Consider the following 10,716-nt stretch of genomic DNA (forward strand, 5'->3'; position numbering starts at 1 on the left):
TGTTCTTATTCCAGTTCGTGTAAAATGATCGGTTGGTTTTGCCGTGATGTTATTGGCTGTAAGACTCAAGTGACGTAAGTCGGTCGTGATTGGTCTGTTTCGATCTGTCGGTAAAGTTAGGTCGTTCTTTTTCGGTCGTTTGTGATGTTTATGTCGTGAATGAGTCGTTTGTATGGAGCGGGTTGTTGTTGACATCTGTTTACAACAACGACTTCATCCGACGAAACACTCACCGACCCACTACCACTACCGAAACAAACAACACCGCAACCCCTACGACTACAGCAACCATACGGTACATAAAATGCATGTCTGAAAACATCTGGCGCATTTTACTGCCCTTCAATATCCGCGTCGCCCACAAACCCATCACCACACTACGTCAGTTACTAACCAACAGATTCCCCTAAACAGATGTCAACAACTACCCGCTCCATACAAACGACTCATTCACGACATAAACATCACAAACGACCGAAAAAGAACGACCTAACTTTACCGACAGATCGAAACAGACCAATCACGACCGACTTACGTCACTTGAGTCTTACAGCCAATAACATCACGGCAAAACCAACCGATTATTTCACACGAACTGGAATAAGAACATTCTACTGACAACAATCATTCACTTGACTCTAATGATGACTTCCGCACAGGTTGTCGAAACGTCAGTCACGACCACCGACAACAGTCCTGCTCAGGACTACACTCACCCGGACGATCAGACTACACCTTCACATGTTACCCCCGGGTTCAAACCATTTACTGCAATACTAATAATGATATTTGAACTAGAAGCTCTCACACCCGTAGGTTATCTACAGAGAGGTCCTGATCCAAAATAACATTAAATTGTTAAAAGTAAGTACACAAATTGCAGATATTAAAAGAGTTCAAATGTATGCTATAGATTAAAAGATTTAAAAAAAACTATTTCTAAACTGACATATAGTGCCAGGGTTCTTCAAGTCACTGTCCAAGGCATTCCAGTTTTTGAAGGTATGATAATAGGTTCTTTGCTTACCCCAGTTCCGTTTTACTCATGGAAGTCTAACATGATCTTTGCAACTAGTGTTGTATCTATGTACATCGCTGTTTCTAGATAATTCCAATTTGTGAGATGTACTTCCATTCGCGCATTTATAAACATACAAACAGCGATAGAAGTGCTTGCGTTGTTTTAAATTTAACTAGCCGAGCTGATTGAGTGCATCGGTTTCAGAGGAGTACAATGGTTTATCTAGAGTTTTGTGTAACACAGATGAGGTAAAATGCGCGCTTTGACCATGTTGCGTGCAAACTATGACCATAGTGCGTGTAAACTTAAAGATATTCTATTAAAGCAGTAAACCAAACCTTTATCAGTTTACCTTCAGTTGGTAATAACCCATTTTGAGTCGATTTTAGGAAAAGGCGAAAAACGTTTTTTGATCAGTTGCCTTTTGCTTGTTATGTAAAACAGCAATTTGCATGGGTTGTTCTGCTGGTAAACGAAATGAAAGTCAGGAGCTCATTTTAATATAATTTTTTGAAAAAGCTGCTCGATGCATATGAAGTTTGTAAGTATTAATTCAGGCCGGATGAAACACCCAAGGCCTCCAAAGTAGAAATTTGGAGATTTTAAAAATTAATGTTACTTTGAATTGTTCATAGATTTTTTTCAGGTCTGATTTTCGCTATTGTATAAATAACGCTCTCTACTGCGAGGATCGTGCATCATACGTATCTATAACCGCAGTTAAAAATATATGAACTTCATATATTCATCGTATCTGATTTATCATCACGGGTTTATTACGATTCAACTTAACGGCCTGCCCCCAGTTGGCTTGTTAGCTCAATTGGTAGAGCGCAGCACTAGTATCGCAGAGGTCAGTGGTTCGAATCCCGTACACGCCTGATTTTTTTCAGGTCTGATTTTCGGTATTGCATAAATAGCGCTCTCTACTGCGAGGATCGTGCATCATAGTAGTATTTATGGATTTGGCTGTTCAGCTTCGAAAGATACAACGGCATATTAGGATCTTACCACAAAAACAACAAGACTGTAGAAATACAAATCATGTGGAAGTTTGTGACTTCTGGAACTCTGGCAAATATGCAATATAGTTTACCAACACAGTACAGTGATCTCTTCCTGCCCAACTACAAAGCACAGCTTGATTCGAAAGAGAGACATGAAGAAACTAGTCTATTTCCACAACTAATGCTAACATCTTCTGGTCCTTTACTTGGCAAGGAATCTGTGTGGGCAGATTTGACATCAATCTGTTTTGAGAGCACATACATGCTGGCAAGTCTTGACCAATCAGAATTGAGTACATTGCTTAAAGTTTACCTCACCTTATATCTGAAAGAGACAGAAGCCTCACTGAAAGTGTCTGCGCTTTACAAGAAGTATAAGTCTTTAACAATCGGTGGTGAGAGGTATGGTTCAACAGCGGGTTCCAGGCTTTGCTCTTATGCTCGAATAATTGCATCATGGTGTGATAACAATGGAATTATTAACCCTGGAATGATGAGGCCTGGAATAATTCGCTATTTCATTATTCACAGTTTGGAGATCAAGGGACAGCAGAAAATTCATGCATTTGCTGTTGAGGACTGGTTGAAGTCATCTGAGCAAGCCTTTGGTTATGGTAATCCCCTGTCTGTTTGGTTTCCCAAAGAATTTGAGAAGGCTGGAGCAGCAGTTTTCTTGCCTGTCCAGAGAATCCACTCAAAGTTTTTATATGCCAATCGACTTTATTGTGGACAAAAGTACATTGTAATGTCTCCCATTTGCAGGAGAGTCTTGCTTGAATGTTTTATTAAGAATGCTGTGAATACTTAAGAAAGTTAATATGGTCACACTGAGGCTGCTTTCTGTCAGTGCAAAAAATTCTAATTTCTTATTTGAAGTTGTTGGGTATTCAACTTTTGTACATTCAAGTACAATGTACATGTTCAGTGGCATTTAACTTGTTTGATGTTGTAATGTTACAGGGTGTCTTGAACCTGTTCTAAAATATTATTGTTATGACTTTTAATCTCAAGAGGGAAACTGTCATGGATATTACTTCTGAAATTTAAGAGCCTAAAGGTTTGTTTGAACCAATGGAAAGTTATAAAATGGAATTCCAGTTTTGTTAATATTTCTCTGCAAAAGTACAAAGCTACAAGAGAATTGATATCACGATACCATCAGGAGCTTCAGATCTTCAGCGCTTAGAACGCATGCGAATAAGCGCTATATAAGTGTTATTATTATTATTATTATTATTATCTTATATTTAGAAAGTCAGGTACAGTTTTTAAATTTCTGTCCAAGGAGCTTGAACAGAATAGCTAAAAAATCTGATAAAGGTTCTCCCACTCCTGAAACGTGAACTATTTACTTGATATCTCCCTTCTTGTTTTAGGCACTTTTTGCGAAAGTACTCCTATCCAAGTTCAATAAATATCCATCTGACAGCAAAAAGTAAAAGATATGCTATAAAATTGTGATGTACAGAGTGAAATGAAATTACATTGGTAAAAATGTAAAAATCCTATTTTGTTGTGAGTGTTTTTTGAAAAATCGGCAGCTGTGCAATACTCAGGTGGATAGGGCTACTGAAGTGTAACATTGTCCCAATGTATTCAATTTTTTTATAGCTGCTAATTTACCACACAAATGGCCTGACTGCCTCAAATAAGCCAATCTGTTCCAATAGTGACTCTGTCCCCCAAATAACCAGACTGTCTCAAATGAGCCAAATACAATTTGTTCCAATGAGCCAATTATAGCCAGTGACCCCATCATCTCTAATGACCCAATCTGTTCCAATGATCCAATTATCTCTAGTGACCCCACCATCTCTAATGACCCAATCCAGGTAAAAGACCGGACTGTCTCAATTGAACCAATCTGTTCCAATCACCCAATTATCTCTAGTGACCCCACCATCTCTAATGAACCAATTCAGGCAAAAGACAGGACTCTCTCTAATGAACCAATCTGTTCCAATGATCCAATCTGTTCCAATGACCCCATTATCTCTTGTGACCCCACCATCTCTAATGAACCAATCCAGGAAAAAGACTGGACTCTCTCAAATGAGCTAATCTATGCCAGTGACCCAGTTATCTCTAGTAACCCCACCATCTCTAATGAACCAATCCAAGCAAAAGACCGGACTATCTCAAATGAACCAATCTGTTCTAGTGACCCAATTATTTCTTGTGACCCTAACATCTCTAGTGAACCAATCCACGCTAATGACCTGATTGCCTCGAATGAACTAATCCGTTCCACTGACTCAATAATCTCTAGTGACCCCACCATCTCTAATAACCCAGTCCACACAAAGGACGGGACTGCGGGACTGTCACAAATGAACCAATCTGTTCCAATGACCTAATTAGGTCTAGTGACTCCACCATCTCTAATCAAGCAATGCAGGCAAATGACTGGACTGTCTCAAATGAACCAACCTGTACCAATGACCCAATTATTTATTGTGACCCCGACATTTCTTTTAACTCAATCCACGCAAAGGACCGCATCTCAAATGAATCAATCTGTTCTAATAATGACAAAATCACCAAAATGACCTGACTGTCACAAATGAGCCAAATGCAATTTGTTCCAATAACCCAATTATCTTTATTGACCCCACCATCTGTAATGAACCAATCCATGCAAATGACCTGTCTCAAATGAACCAATCTGTTCACGCAATGACCCAATTATCTCCAGTGACCCCACTATCTCTAATGAACCAATCCATACAAATGACCCGACTACTGCCTCAAATGAACCAATCTGTTGCAATGACTCAATTATCTCTGGTCACGACCCCACCATTTCTAATGACCCAATTCACGCAAATGACTGGACTGTCTCATATGAACCAGTCTGTTCCAACGATCCAATTATCTCTAGTGACCCCAACAGCTCTAATGACCCAATCCAGGAAAAAGACCGGACTGTCTCAAATGAACTAATCTGATCCAATGAGCCAATTATCTGTAGTGACGCCACCTTCTCTAATGAAGCAATCCAGGCAAATGACTGGACGGTCTCAAATTGAACTAACCTGTTTCAATGACCCAATTATCTCTGTAACCTATAAATTATTAATGACCCAATCCATGGAAATGACCAGACTATCTCAAATAAGCTAACCTGTTTAAAGACCCAACTATCTCTGTAACCTATCAATTATTAATGACCCAATCCATGGAAGTCACCAGACTATCTCAAATAAACTAACCTGTTTAATGACCCAATTATCTCTGTTCCCCCACCACCTCTATTGAACCAATCCATGCAAATGAACCGTCTGCCTCAAATGAACGGATCTGTTCTAATGACTCAAATATCTCAAGTGACCTCGCCATCTCTAATGACCCAATCCATGCGCATGACTGACCGGACTGTCTCAAATGAACCAGTCTGTTCCGATGACCCAAATATCTCTAATGATCCCACCATCTCTAATAAACCAATCCAGGCAAAAGACCGGACTCTCTCAAGTGAGCCAATCTGTTCTAGTGACCCAGTTATCTCTAGCGACTCCACCATCTCTAATGAAGCAATCCAGGAAAATGACTGGACTGTCTCAAATGAACTAACCTGTTTCAAACAATGACCCAATTATCTCTGTAACCTATCCATTTCTAATGACCCAATCCACGGAAATGACGGGATTATCTCAAATAAACTAACCTGTTTAATGACCCAATTATCTCTGTTACCCCACCATCTCTATGGAAGCAATCCATGCAAATGAACCGACTGCCTCAAATGAACCGATCTGTTCCAAAGACTCAGTTATCTCCAGTGACCTCACCATCTCTAATGACCCAGTCTATGCAAATGACTGACTGGACTGTCTCAAATGACCAGTCTGTTCCGATGACCCAATTATCTCAAATCAGCCCCAACATCTCTAATAAACCAATACAGACCAAAGACCAGACTGTCTCAAATGAACCAATCTGTTCCAATGAACCAATCTGTTCCAATGAACCAATCTGTTCCAATGAACCAATCTGTTCCAATGACCCAATTATCTCAAGTGACCCCACCATCGCTAATGAACAAATCCAGGCAAAGGACTGGGCTCTCTCAAATGAGCTAATCTGTTCCAGGGTCCCAGTTATCTCTAGTAACCCCACCATCTCTAATGAACCAATTCGAGCAAAAGACCGGACTGTCTCAAATGAACCAATCTGTTCCAGTGACCCAATTATTTCTTGTGACCCTAACATCTCTAATGAACCAATCCACGCAAATGACCTGATTGCCTCAAATGAACTAATCCGTTCCAATGACTCACTAATCTCTAGTGACCCCACCATCTCTAATAACCCAATCCACACAAAGGACGGGACTGTCACAAATGAACCAATCTGTTCCAATGACCTAATTAGGTCTAGTGACTCCACCATCTCTAATGAAGCAGTCCAGGCACATGACTGGTCTGTCTCAAATGAACCAACCTGTACCAATGACCCAATTATTTATTTTAACCCCAATGTTTCTAATAACCCAATGCACGCAAATGACCGCACTATCTCAAATGAATCGCCGCCTGGTTAGCTCAATTGGGAGAGCGCCGGACTGCTGTGCGGGAGGTCGAGAGTTCAATACCGGCCGGACCAACACTCAGGGTCTTAAAATTAACTGAGAAGAATATGCTTCCTTTCTTTAACATCAAGAAATGGTTAGATATTCTAGTCTTCTCGGATAGGGACGAATAAATGGAGGTCCCGTCTCCTGCAGGGTTAGGGGCAGGAGACGTTAATTTCCCACGCACGAGATTACTGTGTGATGGATGTCCTCCCCTGGGGTGGGTTGGGTGGGTAACAGGACCCCCGTTGATACCAGTGTTTACTACACTGAAGGGGCTATCCTGTATAAATATAGATGTCTGTCTGTCTGTCTGTCTGTCTGAATCAATATGTTCCAATAAGGAATAAATGAGCCAAATGCAATTTGTTCCAATAACCCAACTATCTCTAGTGACCCCACCATCTCTAATGACCCAATCCAGGAAAAAGACCGGACTTTCTCAATTGAACCAATCTGTTCCAATGAGCCAATTATCTCTAGTGACCCCACCATCTCTAATGAACTAATCCAGGCAAAAGACCGGACTGTCTCTAATGAGCCAATCTGTTCCAGTGAATGTTCCAATTATTTCTTGTGATCCTAACATTTCTAATGAACCAATCCATGCAACTGACCCGACTGCCTCTAATGAACTAATCCATTCCAATGACTCAATAATCTCTAATCAACCCAACGTCTCTAATGACCCAATCCACACAAACGACCGGACTGTGGCAAATGAACCAATCATTTGAGAGAGTCCAGTCTTTTGCCTGGATTAGTTCATTAGAGATGGTGTGATCATTAGAGATACTTAGGTCATCAGAACAGACTGGTTCAATTGAGACAGTCCAGTCAGTCAATCGCATGGATTGGGTCATTAGAGATGGTAGGTCACTTGAGATAACTGAGTCATTGGAACAGATCGGTTCATTTGAGGCAGTCGGTTCATTTGCATGGATTGGTTCAATATTAGAGGTGGTGGGGTAACAGAGATAATTGGGTCATTAAACAGGTTAGTTTATTTGAGATAGTCTGATCCCTTCCATTGACTGGGTCATTAATAATTGATAGGTTACAGAGATAATTGGGTCATTAAACAGGTTAGTTTATTTGAGACCGTCCAGTCATTTGCTTGGATTGCTTCATTAGAGATGGTGGCGTCACTACAGATAATTGGCTCATTGGAACAGATTGGTTCAATTGAGACAGTCCGGTCTTTTTCCTGGATTGGGTCATTAGAGATGGTGGGGTCACTAGCGATAATTGGATCATTGGACCAGGCGAAAGACCAGACTGTCTCAAATGAACCAATCTGTTCCAATGAACCAATCTGTTCCAATGAACCAATTATCTCTAGTGACCCCACCATCTCTAGTGAAGCAATCCACGCAAATGACCCGACTGTCTCAAATAAACCAATTCGTTCCAATGACTCAATTATCTCTAGTGAACCAACCATCTCTAATGACCCAATCCATGGAAATGCACCAATCTCTTCCAAAGACTGAATTATCCGGCTAGTGACCCCACCATCAAATGACCCAATCAATGAAACAGTTTCCTAGTATTGTTGTTTATCTTTTGTTTTTGTGAAAACACACTTAAAATTGGGAGCACTCAAGTTTGAGTTTTAGTTTTAAAAACAAGAAATACTCTGCGTTCTGGGTCGAGACTAATCTGTACAGCTTATTCTGTGTGCATGGGGAGCGCGAAGAGCAAAAAAGAGAGAACAGCGATTTCCACTTGGTGAATTGTCAAGAGAAAAAGCCAAGCATTACTGTTATTGTGGTTTTCCTAAGTCTGAAAGCAATGAAGAGTGCTACTATTGTGGTCATCCATTCATGGCTGAAGTGTCAAAGTCAGTTAAGGAGAGAAAGCCCACAAAGGACTGCCTGAAGTATTTGTCATTAGGTACATGGAGAAACCTTGGGTTACAATGTTTACAGTTTCAGATAATTCGGTTATATTTTCCTCAACTCTAGATGCTAAAGAGAAATATAAAGCATAACATCAATATCAGTGATTTTACCCACGCTTGTATTTATTTTGTCTCACAACTGGGCCACTGTGTCCATTTCTATTGCTCATAGCCATAGAGTTCAGTTTCAGTGCTTTCAATAGTTGTTTGCTTAGTTTTTTTTTCAAAAATGGCGAACTTAACAATGGAGAGACAAAACATCCAGAGGCTATATGTAATATGAACGTTAAATCACTATGAATTGCTCGATTGAATAACAATATTTGATATCTATTTTACAAATGTGGTGTCTAAAGCTTGGGTAAGACTGATGTGTCGAGCCATTTATTTACTCTGTGTTTGTAGAGGTAACGTCATTTCCATCCAACAGCAAAAATTTCAGTTATGGCCAGGGAGGAGCCTGAATGTTTTTTGTTTAAAATAAATTCAACAAGCATGCATGTTATTGAAGATGCATACCTCTTTCCTTACATTATCATCAGTTTTGTAGATGTTGTAATTGTAATAATCATTTTAATTGCATAAATTAAAAACAACAGTTAAGCAGTTTCAATAATTACTGTCAAAATAAAAAAGTGACTTTCTGTATTTATTGCTGGCTAGTTCCAAACGAATTCCAATAACCATAGTTGTCAATTTCACTTGCAAACACTCTGCAGCTTTTTCATTGTAGGTCATCACTCCTGTTTTGTCTTCGCTAACAATTAGCTTTGCTTGTTCCTTTCCTTCACCAAGCTACTTGATAAATACACCACTCTCATAGCCTTCAAATCGGTCAAACAAAAAGGTAGAACCTTCTAAGACTCAAAAAGGTAATTATTACAGAATGTGGTTTAATTTCTCCTCTACCTCCAAACCATACCTTGTTCGTCCAAGAATCTCTTTACGCAAAAGTTTAAAAACCTGTCGTGTCATAGGGAGATCGAAGACGACCATCCACGGGTGCAGTTGCTCATTCGAGGAGAAAGCCAGTGATCAATGGCACATTTCGCTCGAATCATCCAACCCTATACCATTGGATATAGTTAACCAGGTCTCTCTCGAATCCCTCCAAAGTTTTCCTTCATAACTAGCTCAGCAACATGGTTTAGTCCATTAAACTCGATATCTAGCTCCCTAAATTTATTCCCATTCGCAATTCTCTGTTGAAATGTCGATTTGTTATTCTTAAGTGCTTTTTTTACTGAGGATATTAGTTCTTCATTGGTGGGCTCAGAGAAATTCGCCATCTTGGATTTAGGTAAAGTTTGCCCTAGGTTACGGGCGGCCAATGAATGACCGAGTAATCTCAAAATAACCCAACCAGCGCAAATTAATGACCCAACAAGTTCCAGTTATCCAGTCCCGTTAAGACACCCATGGCCAACCGCCTCAAATGACTCAGTTGGCCAAGTTGTCCAAGCTATCTCAAATTATTCTACCAGATTACGCGTATCGGAAGCTGAAGTTACTAATTCATCTGCAAACTTTCTCACGGTAGTTGTTCCGAAAAACCTTATTTATTCAATTTCATCGATATCTAAGTGGAGTTTCCTGCCGTATAAATTTCGTCAAAATGGTAAAAATTATGCCCAAAATCATGATCGGTTTGTTTTCCATCATTGCAAAGATTCAACAAGGCTATTAAGAACCCGTTGCAGAAACATGACGGAAACAAACAGCAGCGGAAACGTCCTGGCTTAAATATGACGGAAACATTGCTTGGCATTTCCGTTCCGGAAACATGACGAAAACTTGATAGAAACGCCAAGATTTGGTACAACACGTTTCCGCAAGACGTAAATGTAGCGGAAATATGAAGCTCTATGTTTCCGTCACATTTACGAAACGCGGAAACGTGGGATTTCGTCCTGTGAATATTGCGTGCAGGTTGACCCACGAAATAAAATTGATTGTCGAGTCATAGAAAACATAGCAGAGTCTCTGAAAGTTATTGCGCCGCGATTTTCGAAAAAAAAAATTGGAAAAGAAGGAAAGAAAAAGACCCATGTTTAATTCTTTTGTTCCTTGCCAAGGTAGAATATTCTACTTACACGTACACAGAGTATTACAAAGTATTATCTGCTAATATAGCAATTCGCGAGCTCTAACTTTTTTTTTCTTTCGAGGAATACTAATTTTTTTTTTCTTTAATGATTTGGACCAGGAGAGC

General features: G+C 39.9%; 1 protein-coding gene across 1 annotated transcript; it reads left to right on the forward strand.

The window, feature by feature from the left end:
- Positions 1-20: 20 nt before the first annotated feature.
- On the forward strand, positions 21-3,508 carry LOC148732149 (uncharacterized). Its single transcript, XM_088759192.1, has one exon. The coding sequence runs from the start codon at positions 2,066-2,068 to the stop codon at positions 2,834-2,836; it is 771 nt and encodes a 256-aa protein (XP_088615318.1). The 5' UTR covers positions 21-2,065; the 3' UTR covers positions 2,837-3,508.
- The last annotated feature ends 7,208 nt before the right edge of the window (positions 3,509-10,716 follow it).

The sequence above is a fragment of the Stylophora pistillata genome, chromosome 4 (assembly GCF_964205215.1).
Source record: "Stylophora pistillata chromosome 4, jaStyPist1.2, whole genome shotgun sequence".
NCBI classification, from domain to species: domain Eukaryota; kingdom Metazoa; phylum Cnidaria; class Anthozoa; order Scleractinia; family Pocilloporidae; genus Stylophora; species Stylophora pistillata.

What these genes read in the sequence shown, in the direction of transcription:
- LOC148732149 (XM_088759192.1), top strand. Translation starts at nt 2,066, where the DNA reads ATGTGGAAGTTTGTGACTTCTGGAACTCTGGCAAATATGCAATATAGT.